Genomic DNA, 24,312 nt, shown 5'->3' on the forward strand with positions numbered 1-24,312 from the left:
TTTCATCGCCTCAAGTGGTTTGATATCCTGTTTTTATGTTTATTGAACATTGGCAAAATGTTAGATACAAAACAGCTCTTGAAAATTCAAATATCTTTGGAGTTTTGTAGTATTTTCTTTTGTCTCCTGGAGTTGCCAATGCTACAATTTTATAGTTGTCCAGGTAGAGACACTTTTGTGAAGAATTAAATAACTAATCAATCTCCAGGATGTCTCCAAATTCTTAAAAGAAATTTAATCCAGAGGTTTTTTTTGTTTTTTTAAGTAAAGAGAATTTTCTTGTTGGGTAAATTTGTTACTAAAACTGACTTGCTTATTCTGTCTGAGACCTGACACCTAATTGTGGTCCTAAAAGAGTTGTCGATAAGAGCTATTCTCAACCTCTTAGAATTATATCATTATCAAGCAAACTAGATGTGACCTTAGAGATTCTATGATATCACCTTTACCTAATTTTACAGATGAAGAATCTGAGGGATAGAGATGGTAAGCTACCTGCCCAAGGCCACATGGCTTAATTAATTTGCTTGACACCACATATTTTTATAAAGGAGATTTCCATTTTGGGATTGATTCTGGGAAGTAGCAAATAAATGCACGTAAAATTTTTGCCTTTTTTTCCTTAGGCACTGTTGGTATCTGAACCTAAGAAAGGCAAAATGGATTTGTTGAAAATAACAATGAAAGAGTTAATCTCTTTGGCTGGGCCTACAGATGACTCAGAGAGCACAGTCCCTCAGGTAAGAACAGAAATACACAAACCCTGCTAGGAAGGTAGTGGTTTGAAATCTTTGTTGTACTTAAAAAACAAACAAACAAACAAACAAAAAGCCTGCCAAAGATATAGAACTCTTGAAGATAGGACAGATGTTTGAAACTTATTTGGATTTTTTGGTTTGTTTATTTTAGTTTGGTCTTTCCTGTCCACAAAATAAACCATTTCTTTAATTGATATACACTGACCAAAATGAACTACTTTTAAAACTCTGGTGAAAACGTCCAATTTAGATATTTTCTAATGCTTAGCATTGTATCTAAAATTTTAAAAATAATTGTGCTATCAGTTTAAAATTTCATGTGTGCTTCCTCGAGGTTGATATACATTTTATAATTCAGCAGTTGAATCTTTCCCTGAAATGTAGTGTTTGACATTTGGTATATGCAGATTTTAATTTTAGCTAATACTTACTTATTAGTCCCTTTTAGTCACTGCTAAAGTCGGGTTAGGTATGTATGTATGTATGTATGTATGTATGTGAGTGTATGAAGTTGGATTAAGTACTCCTCACAGCTCTGCTTTACTTAACCATAGTCAATATCTGTCAAATACCTAGTCAATACCTAGACTTTTTGTCTAGGCTTTCTCAGTAAATGCTTCATAGTAGGATATTCCTACCCAACTGAGGGAGGCCTGTGCTAGGTCAGGGAACAGACTGAGAGCTGAACTTTACAATCAGGTACAGTAAGTATTAATACATATGATTTTTATCCCAGAGCCTATGGGAGGTGTTAAAGCGGCGCCCGTGGGCCCAGAATGTGGACTGGTAGAAAAGGATGGGTTTTATTAACATATGGCACATAGTGGCCTGTGACTGTGAGATGTCAAATTTATTTTAAAATTTTAAATAAAGTGTTATTAATCACCTTTCAGAAATGATCATTTAAAGATATTTTCCAATAAAATATGAAAAATATAACTGGTTCCATTTTCCTAGACTTTAAAGAAGAACTATTTTTTATAAGAATATATAAAAATAATGGAATTTGGTTTTAAAGAGTCCTGGGTAATTATTGCCCTACTCTGCTTCAAGATCATTAATGGCATTTTAGTGATCACTTTTATTAGATTTGTCAAATTTCAAAATTTGTTTCTAACCAGTCTTCTAGATCTCAGTTGATGATTTGCTTTCCTTCCCCCCTCCTATGGTTTATTTGTTATTTTTATTATGTATCTGTGAAACACTTCAGCATATAAAAATGTAAATGAATAGTGAACATCCGTGAAACCAATTCCAAGTTTAAGAAGTGAAACATCATAGATACAGCTTTATACACTGTCTATCCCTAACCGCATCCCATTCCTCTTTCTTCCTCCTCAGCTGTAAACACTAATACAAATCATTCCTATGCACTTGTTCATTTTATGAGCTTTTATTTTTTTTTAGATGAATGGTGTCATCTACACATCTTTTTACAGTTTGGATTTCTTCAATCAACATTAGTTTTTAAGATTACTAAGCCCCAAGTACATTTTAATTTCTGAGCAGTACTACACTGTATACAATTTTACCTTTCTGCTTGGTGTGAATTGGTGTTCTCAAAAATTTTGCGTTTCTCTGTTAATTGGCTGGCTTTGACATCTTTTCATATATTTATTAGTCTTTTGGATTACATCTGTGAATTACCTATTTAAAGACGTTGCCTGCCTTTAATTTGGTTATTTGTCTTTGTTTTGCAGGAGTTAGATTTTTTTGTTGTTGTTTTAAAATTATTTTCCTGATATAAATCCTTTTTGGTTATTTGAATTGCACGTATCTTCTCCCAGTTTAAACTTCTGTTGTCCCTTTGCTTATGGTCTCGATTATTGCATTGGAGTTTTACATTTTAATAAAATGGAGTATGTCAGCTTTTTCTTTTATGGTTTATGCATTTGGATCTTGTTTAAGAAATCCTTCCATACTCAAAGGTCAGAAAGATATTTTACATTTTCTTTTTCAAGTTGTAAAATTTTACTTGTCAGATTTCTGTCTTTACACTACCTGTAATTTGTTTTTGTTTCTATGTAAGATAAGAAAATAATTTTATTGTTTTCCACTTGTTAAATAATATGCAAGTATTTTTGATATGATACTTCCTTTTCCCTTGGTTTATAATACCGCTCCATCATGTACTGTTTCTATCGATATGCGTATCAGTTTCTGTGCTCTATTCTATTGGTCTATTAGTCTATTCTTGGGCCACAGTCACTATTTTAATTACTGTATCTTTCTAATAAGTTTTGATGTCTGGTAGGGTGACTCTCCCTCTTTTTTTCTTCAGAATTAACTTGGCTGTATTTGTCCCATTGCTCTGCCATATTAAGTTTTAGAATCACCTTAAGTTCAACAAAAGGCCCTTTTGGATTTTGGTTGGAATTTAGAATTTAAATTCATTGATTTATTTAGGAAAAACAACTTCTTTTTTGATATTGAATCTTCCAGTCCATGAGCCTGGCTTATTTCTTCTGTTATTCATTCAGTTCTTTCTTAATGTCTTTCATTATTTTAAATAATTTTCCATAAAATCTTACAGATCTTTTGTAAGATTTCTATCTACATATTTTATATTTTTTCTTGAGATTATAAATGGTATTTTAAAAATTATATTGTATTTTGGTGGTGTGTATAAAAATAATGAATTCTTTGGTTATTGTTGTGCTTATATTCAGCAACCTACCTGACTTGCTGTAATACAACTAATGACTTGTCTGTAAATTCTCTTGAATTTTCTTTGTAGGTAATCGTATCCTCAGTAAATAATGCTAAATTTGTTTTATCTTTCTAATATTTATTCTTTAAAACATTTTTAATTAAATTTATTGGGGTGACAATTGTTAGTACATTTACATAGATTTCAGGTGTACAATTCTGTATTACATCATCTGTAAATCCCATTGTGTGTTCACCACCCAGAGTCAGTTCTCCTTCCATAACCATATATTTGATCCCCCTTACCCTCATCACCCACCCCTTTTTAAAACATTTTTTGTATCTTATTCTTCTGACTGGAATTTGTAGTATAGTTTTGTATAGAAATAGAAATAGAGGCATCCTTATGTTGTTTCTTATATTTACCGTAGGTTTTAATCTGTCTTCGGTCTCATTAAGGAAATTGAATTTTATTGAATGTTTTCAAGCATTTTAATAATGTTAATAAATGTACTATATAATAAATGTTTCTTCTAGAATTTGCAAATATCATGAATTATATTAACTTTTCAATGTAATGCAATCTTTGCATTTGTATTAGAGAATTAGCTCCCAACTTTGATAGAATTTTTTTACACATTGCTAAATTCACTTAAAAATTTAAAAAATTATTTTCACATATTTTTACTGTATTCATAAGTGAGATTGGCCTGTGGTTTTCTTTTTCATCCTTATTTTTTACGTAAAAATCCTTATTTAATTATAACATATATACAAAGACATGTACAGATCATATGTGTACCTCAGTAAAGTTTTACAAAATGAACACACGTAATCTGCAAGAAACTGAACATTTAAGCATCATGCGCCCTTCTAATTAGCGCTTTCCCCCAACAGTAACCACTGTTAAAGCCTAACTTGAACACCTTAGTTTTAGTTTTACCTGTTTTCTGAATTTTATGTAAATGGAACCATAATTATATACTCTTTTGATATGGTTTCTTTTGATCAACATTATGTATGTTATATCCATCCATGTTGTAATTTATACATTTTCATTGCTATATAGTATTATACAATTTATCCATTCTTCTGTTGATGAACACTTGGGTAGTTTTTTATTTTGAGTAATTAAGCATAGTACTTTTTAGAACATTTTTGTACATGTCTAATGGTGAATCATATATGTACATCTGTTTTGAGTAGATACCTAGGATGGTTATTGGGTATGTGTATTTTCAGCTTTAGTGGATACTACTATTTTCGCTAAGTACTTGTTCTTACATTATTTATATGGCCAGACTGTACTAGGCTGATAAAATAAATTTGGGAGTCTTTTTTCTCTAAACAGTTTATAGAAGAGTGAAATTATCTATTCTTTGAATATTTGTGGTTGTTTTGTTGGGTTTTTTTTTCCCCTTTTGTTCTGTGTGGGTAGGATTTTTAACTATTGATTTTCTTTATATAATGGTAGTATCTATCTAGCTTTTCAATTTTTCCTTGAATTTGTTTCGATAAATTCTCTGTTCTAGGAAATTGCTCGTTTTGCTTTAATTTTTGTAATTGATTTGATAGTATTATTCATAGTATTAGTTTTTTGCTTTATTCTTTGATGTATTTGTAATCATATCCTTTTTGGTATTCATGATACTGCTTATTTTCTCCTCTCTACTTGGTTAATCTTGTCAGAGGTTTTCTTCTGTTTCAAAGGATCAGCTTTTGATTTTGTTAATGTTCTTACATCATTGCTATTTTCAAATTTTCTGCTTTTTAAAATTTTCTTTCTCTAATTTGAGTTTATTGTTCTTTTCCTATTGTCTTAATCAGACACTTAGCACATTCATGTTTAGTTTTTCTTTTTTAATACAAGCATTTAAGGTACACACTTTTTAAAATTCCACTTAAAGTGCATCCCACAAGTGTTGATATGTAGCATCTTCATTATTGTTCAGTTCTAAATATTAAAAAAAAAATTTTTTTGACCAGTGTTTTAAAATGTGTCAGTTTTAAAAGTATCTTAAAAAATCGATTTCCAACTTTATTCCACTGTTATCAGAGCATAATCAGTAATTATTTGTTATTTGTTGAGACTACATTTGTGGCTAGGTTTGAGGTCATTTTAAAAAATAAATGTTTCATGTTTGCTTGAAAAGAATGTGTTGTCTCTGTTAGATGCAGGATTCTATACATGTCCATTGGATCAAGCTTTTTTAGTACATTGTTCAAATCTTACTAACTTTAAAAAATGTATTATTGGATGTGTTTTATTAAAATCTACTTCATTTGTCGTTTGTCTGTTTCTTCTGGTAATTTGGTAACTTTTTGTTTTGAGGCTATGTTATTAGCTATGTACAGGTTTAGAATTACCAGTCTTCAACCCACAAATAATTTTGAATTTTTTATTCTAGGTTCATGCTTTAAATATCCTTAGAGCCTTGTTCAGAGATACACGTCTGGGAGAAAATATTATTCCTTATGTTGCTGATGGAGCTAAGGCTGCAATTCTGGGCTTTACATCACCGGTCTGGGCAGTAAGTGCTTTTGCCATGTGTTTTCATTGACTTAGTTATACTTCTCAGTAGGTTTTGGTAAACTAATCTTTCACTGGGTGATAAAAATATGTACTGCATTTTATCAAGGAGTTTCTTAAAGGGGAAATCCTTAGATGAAGCTATATTTTCACTCTTGGTATTTAATGGTTGCATTATGTCTCCTTTGTTGGCTTATTAGCCATAACTCTGTTTTTTTTATTTTCTTGAGTGCTTTAGGATTTATACTGTATTTCTTTAACATCACAGTCTACCCGCAAGTGATATATGCCACTTCATTTAAAGTATAAGAATCTAACAATATGTCATTCCATTTCTCTCCTCCTAATCTTCATGCTGTTATTATACATTTTACTTTTATGTATGTTGTAAACTCACACTACGCTGTTATTATTTTTGTTTGAACTGTTAATTATCTCTTTTTAAAAGTTTATCATTTTTAACCAATTTTTTAAATTTATTAAATTTATCGGGGTGACATTGGTTAGTAAAATTGTTTCAAGTGTGTATTTCTATAATACATCATCTATATATTGCATTGTGTGTTCACCACCCAGAGTCAATTCTTCTATCACCATGTATTTGTCATTGTCACCAGTTTTAAGTATACAATTCAGTGGCATTAAGTACATTCACAGTGTTGTGCAGTCGTCACCACTATTCATTTTTAGAAGTTTCTCATCATTCCAAACAGAAACTCTGTACCCATTAAACAGTAATCCTCCAGCTCTCCCTTCTCCCAATACCTGGTAACCTCTGTTTTACTTTCTGTCTATGAATTTGCCTATTCTAGGCACCTCATCTAAAAGGAATAATACACTATTTGTCCTTTTGTGTCTGGATTATTTCACTTAGCATAGTGTTTTTAAGATTGATCAATGTTGTAGCATGTGTCATAATTTCATTCCTTTTTAAGGCTGAATAATATTCTATTGTATGTACATATGACATTTTGTTTATCCATTCATCTGTTGATGGGCATTTAGTTTGCTTCTTTTGACTATTTGAATAATACTTCAGTGAACATTCGTATACAAATATCTGTTTGATTCCCTGCTTTCAGTTCTCTTGTGTATATCATATGGTAATTCTACGTTTAACTTTTTAAGGAATTGCCAAACTGTGTTGTGCAGTGGCGGCACCATTTTATACTCGCATCTACAATGCACAGAAGTTTCATTTTCTTTCCATTCTCACCAACACTTGCTATTTTCTGTTTTTTTGATAATAATCATCCTAACGGGTGTGAAGTGGTATCTCATTCTGGTTTTGATTTGCATTTCCCTAATGATTAGTGATGTTGAACTGGAAGAAAAATGGCTCTTAGTATCTTCATGTGTTTTTCTTTTGGATACTGTGGGCTCTGGGTAGCAATGTGTTGAATGATTGCTATAAACATGCTCTATCAGAAGGTGGAAAAACAAACAATCATAAAGCATTCAATTAAAATGGTGGAGGTTAAATATTGAGTCATGCATTTTTTTTTTTTTTGGCAATATGATCACTGTTCAGAAACTTTTTAATTCAGAACTCTAAAGATAGTAGGTAATACCAAGTATAGTTGTTGGATTTAAGAAAGTAAACTTTCACGTTTTTTTCATGATTCCTGGGAAAAACACCATGATTTTATTGTTATCCTAGATCATTGTACCTGCTATAATAAAGGAGATAAACCTATGGTTTGTATGTGTTTGACACCTACCAAGGCTGGCAAAGGGAGAGGAAAAAAGAAGCTAGACTTAATATATTACCTGCAGAAAGAATTTTCTAGAAAGGCAAGCTTTCCAATTAGTGAGCTGCACAAAACATTTCATAACTGTATGATAAGCCTCTAATTGAGACTCAGTATACTGTAGGGTAGCCAGAGGCACAGACTCCCAATGTAAAGAGGAATCCGCAAGGTTGCCAACTCTTACCTGGAAAATTGTGCATCTTCCTGTAAGAAAGACAGCCGTCTGAAATTCTGTCTGGGAGCATTGCCTAACTACTCCTGAGGACACAGTGTTTACCTTACGCATTTACAGGAAGTGGAGCAATACCTGTATACCATCGGTAGAGTCACGGAGGTAGGAATGTGGCTTGACCATCAGGAAGAATAGAGATCATAAAACTGATTGCCGGAAATATCAGTATTGTTTTCTTCAAGCTATTAGTTCAAGGTGAACAAAAAAAAAATATTCTCTGTGCAAGGGCTTTTAGAAAGTGAAACCTGGTAACTTTTCCAACTTTTTAGCAAAACTGAAAGTAACAGAAATGAGTAGTTCATTTATTTAAAAAGTCTTTTTGGAGACCTTTTAAACAGTAACACGTGCACTACAGAAATTTTGAAAATAAAGGAAAGCATAAAAAAAAGTAAAAGTCCTCCCCCCCCTTTTTTGGACAAGCAATCTGTTTATTCTTCAGATTATAAAACTGCTTTCAGGGCTACTTTAAAGTAACATGCACTGAAAGTTCCCTTTTAAACTACCATATAGATATAATCGTTATAAACTTCCTGATACATTTTCTTCCTCTTTTATTCTGTGTGGGTTTTACACGTGTATAATACTCAGATACACATTTATATTTATAAAAGACTGCATAAATTTGTGCTTATTTATAGTTTTATTTTGGGGGATCTTCTTTTTTAACACTGGTTATTAAGGAATCTTTTTGTTTCTATTGTTTGTTTGCTTTACTAGAGAAAATTAACATCATAGCTATAATGATCCATGTATTTATTTAATATATCCACATATTTATTTAATATGTTGATTGTTATGTTTCCTTCCTTATAAAAGACTAATCTAAGATACACCAAAATTGTAACTCCACATAATCAATGAATGTGAAAAAGCCTTCGTTTCACAAAACAATTTATCACAGCATTCTCTGTTGAAGTCATTTAAAGAGTGATTTTCCCTGAAGGCAGGTGGAATGTGGTTTGATTTACAAAAATCTGATTTGTACACATTTTCTCAGGATTGTATGTTATGCTTAAAGGTAACTATATCTGTGCTTTTTACTTAGTTATTTTTTTCTGATAAGTTAGAGAGGGAAAAATGACAAAAGTAAAATGAACTTAATTTTAATTTTTCAGTACTGGAACATTCATTCCAGAATGAATAAAGCATTCATGTATGTATGTGTTTTTACAGACTCCTCAATCTTTTGTATTGAGACCATACAAATCTCTTGTTCTTTGCCACCTATTAGGCATTTTTAAACTACAGGGGAAACGTGTCGTAAACATATTAGGCTTTAGGTATACCTACTGTGTTGCAGGTAATATAATAGGCACTAGAAATAGAGAGATCAATAAGACATAATCATAATAATGGCTGTCTTTTTGCATATTTTCCATGTGCCGGGTATCATTTACATTGATTATCTCAGTTAATGTTCAGAACAACCCTGGGAGGTAGATTCTATTATAATTCTCATTTTACAGATAAGGAAAAAGAGGCTCAGAGAGGCGAAATAACTTTGTCTAAGGGCACACAACTGTTATGTCTGACTCCAAAATCTGTGTTGTTACAAGGGAAAGTTTTGGGTGTTGTAGGAATACAGAAAAGATACATTTTACCTACTTCATAGGGTTTTGGCCCTATTCCTTAGAGATCTGGGGGTATAGCCTAGGTGCTAAGGTTTTATTGAGTGGTAACACAAAGCAGCAAGAATGGATGAAAAAGGGACATGAGGCAAGGAAAGAAGAAAGGCATTACCAAGAGGGCCTTAACCGTACAGTAAAACTGAGCTAGTTGTCTGGTCATGTGATATATCTTCTAGCCAGGCCATGTGAAACCTACCACCTCTTGGAACAGTCCAATATCCTGTCTCTTATTGGTCAAAGTTCACTCAGCTTGAGCAGGTGTTGACACAACCCTTGGGCAGAGGCTAGAGAAGCCAGATCCATGTCTTGCCCTGTAGCATCTCACCGAGTCTGGATATGGCCGAATGAGCCACAACCTCCATAGTTGTAGTTGGGATAGACCTGGGGTTTCAAACTGTGGCTCCCACTGCTGTTGAAAAACCCTTCACACAGTAAAGGAGTGATGGGACCTGATTTGTGTAGTGAAAAGTAGAGACTCGATTGTAAAGTAAAAAGAGAGATGGAGAAAGAACAATCAGGAAGCTATTGTAATAGTTTTGCCAAAAGATGATGGTGGCTCTGAGAAATATTAGTGAAGATGGTAACAAATGATAATCTTTGACATATATTTTGGAGATGAAGCTAGTTTAATTAAAAATTTAGGTAATAAAGTAATTTGTAAGTACATATATGGGAACAGAATTTTCTGAGTTGTTTTTGGAAACAGACATTTCTGGGCATTCCTTTTTTTCTGTTCAGTGACTACGGAACATCTGATCTTTCCCTGCGTCCTCCTTGCACAACAGGTAACTCATCTTTCTAGCTTACTTGAGACTGCACTGAGACTGCCACTTTAGGGTCCTTCCAAGACACACACTGGGTCTGTCTGGTATATCTGTAGTTTGCTTCCCTCGGGCCAATTCTGCTTCACAGTTGCAGTGGGTTTCAGAGGAAAAAGAGCCTTTCAGATCTTTCCAGTGGCACCGCTACATGTGCTCTGTGCCTCTGTTGGCATCTTCTCCAGGCCCTATGGCAGCTGTGAGGTTGCCACAAGGGAGCCAGGATGCAGGCTGTGTGGTGCCGAAACCCAGCCATGCTCTATTTACTATGCTGCGTGCTTTGGCATGGAGCTTTATTCATGCACAGGAGGAGTCTTTTTCCCCTAATTCACACATAGGTAGTATATGGGCTAGTGGAAGCTCTGTCTCTTTTGTCTTCTTGTGGGAAAAGTGTCTTGCTGCTTTGGAAGAAGGTCACCATGAACTTCACAACATGGCAGCGCTTCCACTTAATTGTAAGCCCAGAAATGCTAGTAGTTTTCCTGGATTACAGATGAGGGATTTGTGACCTAAAGTTTTTAGTGTCTTTTTCAAGGTCAGTAAGGCTAAGAAGTGATGGAAGGAAAGTCAGAATCCAAATCTCACTTAATTTTTTCAGAAAGTATTTGTTTCTGCTATAAACTGGCACCATGTACACTAGACAAAATCTTTTATAATATTAAATGCAGATCCCATCCTCAAGGACGTGACTGTCTATTAAGAGTGAAAGTGTATGGTATATAAATGAGCATACCACATAGTGATTGTATATGGTAGGCTCTCCATTCATTTTTTTTTTTTTTTAAACCGAGCTCTGGCCAGTTTTATTAAAAATTTTGCATGATTTACTGTTCACCAGTCTGTTCTGGCATGCTTCTGATGATACCAGAATCACCTGGATCAGTGATAGCCAGTGTGCATACTCTAGTATTTTTCACATGCGGTGCCCCATTCAATGTTATTGCCCCTGTAGTGGTGGACACCAGTCTTGTCCAATATAGTATAGTAATCTATATTTCACATTTCCTGAAGGCTGGGCAGTTGTTGGCAAGGATGACCAGTTTCGCTTTGCCTTGTCTGATCATTTTCAGAGTCTGCTTGAACCCTAGCACGTACTTTCCACTTTTCATAACAAGTTGGAGCCTAGAGTTGATCAGCTCCAGCGACTTTTTCGTCTTCTTTGCAGCCACCATCTTCCTGCCTTAGATGCGGGATGGCCCCCAACCAAGAGCAGCCTCCAAGATGGCTGGGGAGTGAGAAAAAAGCCCCTTCAGATTTTAAAATATTTGTCAAAGGAGCATTTATGTTACATAAGAAAAGCCATACATATATAAGAAAATATATAATGTACATATATACACATATGCATATATACATATATGTAGATACTGCATATGCTTTTCTACACACATCATACACTATTTTGTGAAACCTAATTTTTCTTTTCTTATTTACCTAACTCTTCTATGTCTTGAAAGTCTGTGTGGAAACTTTTTCACTAGAAAGGAAAGAAAAAACATACATTCAGTTAATAGGAGGGAAGAATTTTGGTAGCAGTTGTCAATTTGTAGCTGAATACCAAGTCCCTATCAACCATATATTGGTGGAGAAGGAGCTAAGAGAACAGGAAGGTTTTCTGATGTTTTCTTTGTGATAAAGATTGATTATTGCTAGAGTTATTTGGTAGCCAATGTATTCCCTCCATTTCAAACTTTACTACTACTAACTCTTTTCTACTATTGCTCTACTTTTTACTTATATTCTCTTTGAGCCATCCTTCCCAGACAAGATATGTTTTCATTGCCGTTACTACGAATAGTTTGCCTACATTGAGATTTAACCTCAATGATTCACATTAGCAGGTACTATCAAGGATTTAGGAGTTGATAATGCAGTTTGTCAATCAGTCACATCCTCTTTCTAAATTGTACTTCTACTTAATTTCTCTCTTCATTAGCTTTATGGTAGACAGGGATTGAAAATATGGATGAAATGTTAGAAAATTAGAAGGAGTACCTGAAACAGAGATCTGGGAACGATTTATACTGGCTAACAGAAACATGGGGGCATTCTTCTATTTTAAATAACGTGTAGAGTATTCCACGGTAGTTATTTTGCTCTACATTCACAATAACTTTTTAAACTATTATGCTGTATAACTGCTGTACTTTTAAAATATAGAGTATATATCTTTCAATGTGTGAAAATCAATTAATGTAATATGTCATATGACGCAAGGACAAAAACCACATAATTATTTAAGCAAAGGCAGGGAAAGCATTTGACAAAATCCAACACCATTTCATGTTAAAAACACTCAGCAAACTAGGAGTGGAAAGGAACTTTCTCTTCTCTTTCCATTGATGACGGATATCAATGGAAAACCTATAGCTAACAATGCACTTAATGTTGAAAGACCAGAAGCGTTCCCCCTACGATCAGGAACAGGACAAGGATATCCACTCTTGCCGCACATATTTAACATTGTACTGGAGGTTGTAGGTAGGGCAATCAGGCAAGAATAAGAAATAAAAATCAGCCAAATTGCTGAGTTTTGAAGATGCAATGCTCTCTATTTTTCAATGACATGATCTTATATGTAGAAAATCCTAGGGAATATATACACACACAAACCATTTGCTGAATAAACAAGTTTAGCAAGGTTTAAGGACACAAGATCAATATACAAGAATTATCTGTACTTCTGTACACTAGCAATGAACAATCCAAAAGTGAAATTAAGAAAACGATTCCATGTATAACATCAAAAAGAATAAAATACTTAGGAATAAATTTAACAAAAGAATTGTAAGACACTGAAAATTACGAAACAATGTTGAAGGAAATTAAATGAATGGAAAGATATTCCATGTTCGTGAACTGGAAGATTTAATATTGTTAAGATGGCAATACTTCCCAAATTGATCTACAGTTTTAATACAATCTCTGTTAAAATCTCATTTGACTTTTTTGCAGAAATTGACAAGGTGATCCTAAAATTCAGATGGAAATACAAGAGGCTCAGAATAGCCAAAACAGTCTTGAAAAAGAACAGTTGGTGGACTCACATGTGAAAAATTTGAGACTTACTCACATGTGGAAACTTTTTAAAGTTACAACAGAGCAACAGTAATCTAGTGTGGTGCTGGCATAAGGATAGACATATTTGATTCAACAGAATGGAATTAACTAAGAGTCCATAAATAAAACCTAGCATTTAGTACTGAAAAGGTGCCACAATGGGAGAAAGAATAGTCTGTTCAACAGATGGTACTGGGACAACTGGATATCCACATGCAAAAGAATGAATTTGCTTCCTATCTTACAACATATTCAAAAATTGACTTAATATGGGTCAAAGTCCTAAATGTAAGAGCTAAAATGATAAAGCATTTAGAAGAAAACATTAAGTGTAAATCTTTGTTATCTTGAGTTAGGTAATAGTTTCTTAGATATGATGCCTGAAGTACAAGCTGCAAAAGAAAAAAGATAAATTATTGAATTGATCAAAATTTAAATTGTCTTTGTTTCAAAACATACCATCAAGAAAATGAAGACAACTGACAGAATGGGAGAAAATATTTGCAAGTCGTATATCTGATGATCACGTACTTGATTAATATCCAGAATATACAAAGAACTCTTACAACTCAATGATAGAAAGACAACACAATTAAAAATGGACAAAGAATTTGAATACATTTCTCCAAAAAAGATATATAATAGTCAATAAGCACAGAAAAAGATGCTTAACATTTCCTTAACTCATTAAGGAAATGCAAATCAAAACCACAGAAAGATACCACTTCACACCCACCAGGATAGCTATAATCAAAAAGATGGACAGTAACAACTATTGGGGAGGGTTTGGAGAATTTGTGAAATCGGAACCCTCATACTTTGCTGATGAGAATGTAAAATGGTACTGCCACTTTGGCAGTTCCTCAAAAGGTTAACATAGAGTTACCAACGATCCAGCAATACTACTTCTCGGTGTATACCCAAGAGATGAAAACGTTCACACAAAAACTTGTACGTGAATGTTTATAGTATCATTATCCATAAGAGCCAAAAAGTGGAAATATCCTGAACATCTATCAAATGACGAGTATATTTTAAAAATGAGATATATCCGTACAATGGAATATTATTCAGCCATAAAAGGAATGACATGCTGATACGTGCTACAACATGGATTAGCCTTGAGAACAGTTAAGTGAAAGAAGCCACACATAAAAGCTGCATATTATATGATCTCATAAATATGAAATGTCCAGAATAGGCAAATTCACAGAGACAAAAAGTAGATTGATTGCCTAGTGCAGGAAGATAGGGAGTGACTACTAATGTGTACTATTGGCTATATATGTGAGTTTCGCATCCACGGATTCAACTAATTGTGGATTGAAAATATTTTGGGGGAAAAGTCCCAGAAAGATTCAGAAAGCAAAACTTGAATTTGCCACGTGTCAAGCACTGTGCTGAATCCACACGAATAAAGTGATGTGTGGGCATACCCTTTTGTAGCCTGTTTGCAAATACTATGCCATTTTATATAAGAGACTTGAACATCCTCAGGTTTTGGTGTCCTTGGAGATCCTGAAACCAATCCCCCATGGATACCAAGGGACGATGGTGTAAGATTTCATTTTGGAGTGATGAAAATATTTTGGAATTAGGTAACAGTGATAGTTTCCTTCTTTGAGAATATACTAAAACTACTGAATAGTACCCTTTAAAATGGTGACTTTTATGGTATGTGAGTTATCTCTCAATAAAAGGAAAATTAATTTTTAAAAATGTCTTAAAAGCTCATCATTTGGTCACCTTTGGAGGTTGCTATGGCATGAACTCATTATTCTGCAAGCTGGTAAATTTGTGGAATGAATTCTGCACTAACTTCGTAGCAGGGTAACCAAAATAGCTGATGATGGAAAGCTTTTTTTTATATAGTAGTTTTTCTGACAATTATAACTAATTAATAGTTATCACCATTTTGCTATACCTACTGGAATAGGTATGATAATCATTGGCTGCTAATGAGCGAGCTTGATAATGAATGGAAACCCACTGATCCATCTTAATATTACTAAAAGACATTGTATGTCTCCTTCCTCCAGCCTACTGATTCCAACAAGGAGTTTTCTTTCTGGGGGTGCCCATGCACTTTGTAAAACAGTCCTTTGCAGTTTTGCTTAAGGTGTGCCTCAGCAGGCATCCTCTTTCATCTCCAGGCACGCCTGTTTTCACTTGACTGCACTTGACAGCCTTTCTCAGAAAGTTTGCTTTAGGGCAAGATGCAGGTTGTGTTTCTATTTTTCTTTTCCTTTTATGTTTTTGTGTGATTCCTGAGATGGACAGGGTCCTAGGTGACCAGGTCATCTTAAACCTGGGAGTCTTTGGGAACTCAGTCAGTAGACTAGGTAAGATAATCAAGACTTGAGCTAGGGTAGAGGCGATGCTGATAGAGTAACAGGACAGACTGATTTACTCTCTGGGGATATTAGGCAGGGCTTCATTAATACTTGTTGACTTTTGAATGGACACAAGCAAATTTGTCCACTTTTAGGGTTTCGTTGCAATTTTTATCTGAATTGTGCCAATGTATGTATGGCCCACTTCTAGAGTTACTATACATGAACTGAGTCGGCATTCAGCTGCTAGAGAAGTTGCAAGCCGGTGGCTGTGAGGGCAAATGTAGCCTACAACTGTGCTGTATTTGGCTTCCACAGTGTCTTCTTTTCTTTTCTTTTTAATTTGTTGCCAGTATTTCAAAATAGTGAGATTTCACATAAAAATGGGGGTTTCTGGCTTCTCTTGAAAAAGAAGAAAATCTGGCCAGACCGGGCTTCCATTCCCTCGTGGCAACAACTCAACTGAAACTGAAGAATGACTTCATTAGACCCAGTCCTCCGCTGCTCCTGTCACTTACTGGTTTATGGGGGCATTTGAGTTTGTGACCCTCACTGCAATGGTTTCAGGAAGCTGTTTTCTAAATTTCACGTTGTCGCTTTTTAATTACTTCTTCTATTGATGCTTATGTGCCATATGATTATGACACCTGTCTAATTAGAATATAAGCCCTGTGTTGGCAGGAAGTGTGTGTCCCCTATTTCTGGATATTCTCCATGGTGCTGGTATGTGCCTCACACGCTGTAGGGAAGTTAGTACATAGTTGTACATCTCTACACTGATTTGGCAAGGTAATTGAGGAAGCCCAATATGCCATTCAAGACACTTTCATGATACAGCAAAGCATCTCGGTAGACATTGGTTTGGAAATAGATATGCTCTGCTATTGTCGTTGTGAAGAAATTTATGTTTATTATGATCTTTTATTTTTATTAACCAGTTGTGTCAGATAATTTTAGGGTTAAAATTACTTTATTAGGTTACTGGCATTGTGGCATTAATAAACATTTGGGATATTAAATGTTATCTTGGCCATATTAATAGTGTGGATTCTTTTAGTTAGGCCTTATAAATATTCTCTTATAGGTAAATGATTACAGGAAATAAATGGAAAGAGCTGAGATCTTTACTGGGATATTCATCGTCAGAAAGGATATGGAAAAATGAGTTTATTGTTTGTTTGTTTTTTAAAGACGTGTTATTTGGTGATACAAGTACAAAGAAATAATGAAAACAATTGGTGTTAATATAAGTATAGGAAAGAGGTATATTGTGTGTATGTGGTTGGTTTGTAGATTCAGTTTAAGAGGAAATCATTGAGTCAATTACTGTAAAGTTTTTGAAATTGTCTTTTATGAACACAAACCATATTTTCTTTAGCCCCATACTAGGCAACTGGGTAATGGTTTTGAATGTCTAGTTTGAACATTGTAAATGTTGGTTCATGCCATGAATATTTCTTAACCCTTATTGTGTGTTTATTTTTATATTAGGTGAGAAATTCATCCACACTTCTCTTCAGTACCTTGATCACAAGAATATTTGGAGTTCAAAGGGGAAAAGATGAACTTTTCAAAAAAAATACGTAAGCCCCATCTAATGCTAACTTTACTTTGTACAAAAGTGTCCTGGACAAAAATAACTTTTGGAATTTTGCTTGTTTTTAAAGGTTCATCTAGAGCATAAAACTATAAAAACACTATAGTTAATAGTGTTAACTATAACTATATGCCAAATTCTAAATCCTTGGGCAAAAATATCTACTGTTTAATAAGACCTTTCAAACCAATGAAAATATAGCAAGGTAGCAAGGGCTGTATTGTAGAGCTTGTTTCTTAGTGCAACAGCTAAGAAAATTTTTCCTTTTCTTTGCACCTTCTTCAGGTATTCCTGAAATGTCCTAAATTGCTTTTTCTTGATGTGTCATCAAGTACTAACTTCTGTATTATATTTGCTTTTATAGCTGGAAGTTTAAATGTTTATGATACAGACATCAGAACATGTCCCAGGTTACTTTTGCATTAAACTCTGTAACCAAGGGGAGCAATTACACATGTTGGCCAGAATAAATAATGCTTTTCACTTTTAGATCTTTAGTGTTATGTGTACTGTCTAAGATATTTTTCTCTTAAGGTTTTTTCATGTCTAGAAGGAAACCTAGTGAAACACTTTGATTATGGGTAATTTTTAGATACTGTGCACAAGTTCTGCTTGCTGGTTTTTAAAGAAGAGAAGCTTTGAATAGTTTCTTAGCACTTAGGCAAATTTAATGGTAGTCTAGTTTCTTGCAGTTGTTAACACTAGATGTCACTGTCGCTGCATGTTTAATTAATTTCTTCATTTAGGATACGATTTGGCCCAGTGGTCTTTCTCTTGATGATCTTGAGGTAAATCGGGCTCTATTCCTCTTCTACCTAAAAAAGTTTATTATTACAAATTTAACTTTAGGTTTTAAGCTTTTGTTTCTTAAAATATATTTTCTTGTAATGGAACTAAGGTTTGGGAATTAGAAAATATCATGAAATAATATTATGATGCACTGTTGGTAATTCTAATGAAACCTAGCCGTAGTTCTGAATTGTCATTTAAATTGCTACTTATCACCCTATAAAATTCAATAAATATTTCAAAGGAAGAGAACTGGCTGTAAGTATGAATTCCCTGAGTACATTCAGGAAATACCAGAGAAATAGCAAGTTGTATTTTTTAAATAATGATAACATTCCTTTGAAAGGATGATTATAATTTTCACTATTTAGCTGGTTCCTAAAGAAATTCTTCCTGTCAGTAGTTTAAAATCACTTATATTTGTTTCTTCTTAGCTTTTTTTTTTTTTTTGCTAATAATTCTACAAATGCTAAAAAGTTTAAAACAGTTTGGTCATGTTATAAGGCCATGATAAATAGTGGTATAAATAAAATACGATATGAGGTTATCAAATGAGTGAAATTAAGGTGTAAAACGGAATATGAAAATAAAGAAATGCTTTTTTTCCAGTTTACTTTTTATGAAGTAAGTGATTTTTCGTTGTATATATAAATTTTACTATGTACAAAGGAAATTATCAGATTCATTTCATTTCATTTAGGTTGCTTCTGAAGGAGGGTAGAAGAATAGCACAGTGAAACCACACTGTTTTAATCTTTTTGTCTAAGACATGCTGATGAGAACCTCTGAAATTCATTACTCTTCAATAGGAAATGTTACAAATATATGACTTTCCTAGAAAGAAGGAAATGGAATATTCATATATTGTTTTGAGTAAAGTTTAAAAGTGAAATGAAGGAATTAAGAAGTAATTTTTTTAATGTGATTAACATTTTTGGTAAGAGTCTTTAGTTCAACAATTTGAAATTGCTATATATCGTTATGTATACAAGGCTTCTGTTCTCTGTTTAACCCTTAAAGAGTATATTTCTTGGTAGCCTGCTAGAGTTGCTCTGCAAAACCTTGTGTCTTAAATTTGCTAGTATTTGTAATGGTTCTTCTAGGTGTAGTTTGTTTAATTGTGTCACATTTTGTTGAAATGTTTATATGCCTGTTCTCTCCAGTATTAACTCCTTGAGGACAGAACCTTTTCCAGCTATTCAGTGTGTATGTAATGGACACTTCAAGAACACTAGTAATCATGGTGGCCTGTTGGTTGGTTACTGAACCATCGGGTAAACTCAGCTGATGAGACCTCACAGACAGTGAAGTCCACTTTTCACAGCCAGATTGTTCTGCGCACAGTCTTGCAAATGTGTGCTCTTGGTCAGAAGGGAATTGGACATAAAAAGAACATCTGCCTTTCCTATCTAGTGGAACAAAAATGTCTAGGAGTAAACAGACTTGGTTTCTAGGCATTTTGTTGCCACTAGAGATGACCTTACTAGACTCCCTTATCCGCTTTGTATTTCAATTTCTCCATCTATGTAACAGGAAAAATGAGATCTGTGCTCTGTACTCATAGGGCTGTGTTGAGAATAAAACAAACTATTTACAGTTCATTTTCTTTTAAAAGATTGGAAGTCCTGTGCAGTTAGAGACGTGATTTGCTTTTTCTCTGTGTTACCACTTCTGTTATTGTGCTCATTTCATTGTCTTGCAGTCACACTCTTTTCGAGGACAGGGTCGGTATCTTGTCCATTTTTGCGTACCTGGTACCTAGCATAGTATCTGGCATATAATAGGCATACAGAAATACCTGCTTATTGGATATGTAAATTTTGTTACTAGAGGAGACATAAGAATCCTTGTTTCAACTACAGCCTTTGTTGCCATATAGTCACGATAACCAACTGAGACAAGTTAGTTAGCCTCTCTGGGCCTTGTTTTTTTTCCTCTAAGATAAGAGATTGGGACTATCCTTGATATCTCTTATTTCTGTAAAATACTAAGCTAAGGCTTTACATGATTGTTCCCGGACTTGTGAGTTTGGTAAACTGGTGTATTCCCAGTGCCCAGAACAGCACCTGCCTCGAAGCAAGGCTAAGAAGTCCCTTTTTTATATATAAAGAAAAGAGCGGGGTTCTACCCCTCCACTTAGAAGTATGTAGAGTACGCTCATTGTGATTGAACGCTAGAGCTCATTGATCTTGTTCTAAATGTGTTCTTTGGATTATGAGAAAACATAAGTTTCACATGTTTATTTTAAATAATGTTATTACATTTTAATTTTCTAAAGCTCCTTTCCTTTCTATTTATTACCACCTGACTGACTTGGCCTGACAGAATGAATAACTGACCCGATGTAGAATCAGAACTTACTCAGTTCTGTGATCTGGGGAGTATGCTGGGCTTTCCAGACTATCCTCTACCTGCGATGTGAGGGGGCTTCCTTTGATATTTCCTCATTCTTTACAGTGCAGGAGCTAAACCAATGTGATCTTTAACTCTAAGTCTTTCCGTTTGGCCCCTGTGTGTATTTAACTTTATTCTCATCCTCAGTTGATGACATGTCAATATACAGCAATATAAATCTTTATTTTAGACTTTGCCAAAGCTTCATACAGGTGCTCAGTGCACAATGTTCCATAGCTCTTGCTTCTCTCTTTCTTTTAAATTGATCACCCGATATGGATTTGTAAGCATTTGTCATGAATTCAATATTGACACAATAAAAGAGTATATGAGAAATATAAAGCTTGGACCTTCCTCAAGGAGCTTACATTTCAGCTAGGGCAACAAAAATTGTTATTTGTGAAATGTGCAAATAGAAGGCAACATATAATAGCTGCACAATATATATGAGTAATGGATGCATTAGAAATTCATTAACAGGAGATTTAAGTGGAGTATTTGGGAGAAAGTAAGTGTTTCCAAATTGGGGTATCTGGAAACAGGTAGTTTAAAGAAGAACAAAAGAGTAATCTTATTTCTATGTTGTTAAGTACAATCTCTAGCTGTCTTGTTAGGGAGAGTTCATATTCAAATTAAGAGCTGAGGATGGTTTAGTGCAATTTAAGAAGAAAATGTTCGTAAAAGCATCACCAGGTCCAAGTGAAATCATGTCTAATGACAATTTAGGAGATGCTGAATTGTATTTATTTTATTTTCCTGGGTGTAAATGGCAGGTAATTATTTTAGTTATTTTTCTTAACATCTTAGTGGTGAAGGTCTGGAAGGGTCCTCTGAGGGGCATCTGATCTAGTCTAACCCCTTGCTTATTATAGACAGAGTTTGAAGTCATTTCCAGACAGACTGGCTTCTCTCCTGTTCATGTTTTCTAGGAAAAGAGATTCCACAAGTTTCTGTGGTTACCCACGCCATTGTTTAGGAAAGAATTGGATTCTCAAAGCTAAAATTGAGTGCTGTAGGGCAATTGGGTTTTTATATTTTAAAGAATGTAATTATTAGAGTTCAGAGTAGCTTTTTTGCTTTGAACTACGTAGTAGTTTGTAGCAAAGCGCCTATTTGGCCAAACTGAAAATCAGAATTTTCTTTGACTGTGGCCGGGATAATCTTAACATCCTCAGACCTAAAGGATTCTGATTGTCTCCATTTAACAAGCACTGGGATTCAAAGATGAGTCAGTCATGCTCTCGGCCCTAGGGAAGCTGACAGTCTAATGAGGTCTATGGCAGTTATCTGCTGGGCAAGAGTTTCCGTTCCACTTGTGTAGAAGGAAGGGAGAAATTGTGAAGCGGGTAGCATATCTTCAGTGCCTGTTTGTGTGCTTGGCACGTACCAGATCCTTTATAGGTGTCTAATTTAGCCTTCAGCACTGTGAAGTGGAGAGTCATCCTGATTTCACAGAGCGGTAAACTAAGGTTAGTGAGACTGTTAATTTGCACGCGGTAATACATCCAGAAAGTGGTTGAACTAGAACACATATCCGGTTCCATCTGCAGAGCACCTGCAATTTGCACATCAGCACACATAACCCCTCATGAGCACTGGGTCACCGTTTGAGAGACTAGCTTTAGATTTCATTAGACATTGTCAAAGTGGGAAATGAGCCCCTTCCCCCAAAGTCTCAGTGTGGACCAAGCATCTCACATCTCCCATGTGGCAGGTTGATTTTAAGAGGAAATGTGGGAGGAGGCCAATGGAGAAGTTTGTTTTGAAGTGACTCTTAAGACTTCCTGGTGGATGGTGGAAGAAGAACACTGTATACCTTTTGTTCTGGGAAAGTTCTCTTCCTCCATGAGCCTCACACTGTTTTCATGCAAAGGTGTGGAAGAAGCAGGGTACCAGGTTTCTAATATCATACTGTAAAGCCAGGAAGGTAGAAGTCTTAGGTTTTTGGTTGGCAGGTAGAGGATGAATGAAATTACCCCAGTAGGATATCAGTGTGGCCAGTAAGACATTTACCTCTGTCCAATTCTTACATTTGATTATAGTTTGGTGCTATGGAGAGTGCATTTGGGGTTTTGCAATAATCCTTGCCTATGGTATGATGTCTTGTAGGGCTAACCTAATGTTTTTCTGAGTCTGTGCTTGTATTTTTTATTCATGTCTTTAAAAAATCATAATAACTACTATTATTATTAGTTTTTGTGTTTGAGGGGACCTAAGAAGCTGTCTAGTCGCATTCTCATTTTGCAGATGTGAAAATTGACATGCAGAACAGTTGAGTGCGTTGCTTAAGGTCACACAGCTAGTGCTGGAAATAAAGTTAATGGTTACTCTTAGCTTACAGTGAACTCAACTAGGACTTTTTTTTTAATTAGCCGATTATTTATAAATGGAGTTTCTGTTAGCAACAATACCAATTTGGATTCAAATAATTTGAAATTAAGATAAGCACCCCAGTGTTTTCATATGGTCCGGAGGTGTCATTCATGCATTTTCTACGGTTGTAAATAGAACATCCAATCTAGTTCTTTAGGCAGAGGAGATAAATGAGAAGTTTTGGAGACTGAAAAGTAAGGTGACACGTCTTGTGTAACCCTTGTTGAGAAGTTCTTAAAAGCAGAATGAAGTCTATACTGACACTGTGGCCTACTGGAAAGTTTCATGTTTCAAGTTTGTGTTCATTCTTAGGTTCATGGATCACAGGTAGGAAAACCACAAATAAAAATTTTAACCAAAAAGAAGCTCTTAAAAATATATATGTTCATGAACTTGAAGTGGGAATTAGTCATTGTGTTCTTAAATATTGACTCTCGGCCTGGACCAAGTAATCTTTGTTCCTAAGTACTGCTACAGGCCATTGACTTCTTTAATGACTAAGGCATTGTTGCTTTAGTTTGAGCATGTTCTATGGAATTTTGGCAATGCATGCATCCTCTTTCTGCATCTTAGTAAAAGCATGAGTAAATTTTTTTTTTCTTAGCTTTGGTATTTTTGTAGCTTACATTTTATATGAACCAGACTAATATAATGTAATACCAGGATTACATAATTTAAGACGTCAGGATTGCTTCCAGGACTCTGAGATAAAGTCTTCATTTATCAGGGGGTTTACAAGCAGTATGTGTTGTTCCTTCAGTACCTGTAGAGAAATACCACAGAGCTATTTTCCAAATCAGAAAATGGTGTCAAAGAGGTTAAAGCCAGAGAGAACAATTTCTTTAGAACTGGGATAGTATTTCTTCTTTATTCAGAACGTGGTCCTTATAACTATTGATTTTAGTTATTTATGTGTAGTATAGAAATTCCAGGAATTTCCAACTATTCTTGCTACACACACAACTTTTTAATGAAATATAATCAATAAGAGATTTTTTTTTATTGGATACTTATTATGTACCTTGGCCCTCTAATATATACAAAAGTAATTTATGACATGATCTTGGATTTCAAGGAGTTTATCACTTATTGAGAGATAAGACCAATATGTGAACTAGTTAGGAAAAATGAGTCTCAAATGCTCTAGTACTGTTAGGGGAAGAGGTAAAGGGTCAGAAGACAGTGAGGTCAGGCTCCAGGCCGGAGTCAGGGTTTAATCTGGACTTGAAAGGATGGGCAGCATTTGGATAGGTAGAGAACAGTGTATTGATAGGAGGTTTATATAGCACAAAGATACAGATGTTGGAACACACATTGTGTGTGTTTGAGAAAGTTAAAAGATAAGACAGACTAGAACAGAGAGGACATTATGAAAACATTCGTTCATGCAGTCAGTCAGT

At 34.5% G+C, this 24,312-nt stretch overlaps 1 protein-coding gene and 1 pseudogene across 3 annotated transcripts in view; one reads left to right on the plus strand and one right to left on the minus strand.

Moving 5' to 3' along the window:
• The window catches only part of THADA (THADA armadillo repeat containing), a 291,090-nt gene that overhangs the window by 68,478 nt on the left and 198,300 nt on the right, over positions 1 to 24,312 (plus strand). For both annotated transcript variants that reach the window (XM_081068770.1, XM_081068771.1), the window contains exons 24-26: positions 627 to 740; positions 5,816 to 5,938; positions 17,251 to 17,342. In XM_081068770.1, coding sequence (XP_080924896.1) covers positions 627 to 740; positions 5,816 to 5,938; positions 17,251 to 17,342 — 329 coding nt within the window. The remainder of the gene's footprint in view (positions 1 to 626; positions 741 to 5,815; positions 5,939 to 17,250; positions 17,343 to 24,312) is intronic.
• On the minus strand, positions 11,132 to 11,538 carry LOC308505735 (large ribosomal subunit protein eL30-like; annotated as a pseudogene). The gene has a single exon. The product of its transcript is annotated as a large ribosomal subunit protein eL30-like (transcript).

This window comes from Rhinolophus hipposideros (assembly GCF_964194185.1).
Source record: "Rhinolophus hipposideros genome assembly, chromosome: 12".
Classification (NCBI taxonomy): Eukaryota; Metazoa; Chordata; class Mammalia; order Chiroptera; family Rhinolophidae; genus Rhinolophus; species Rhinolophus hipposideros.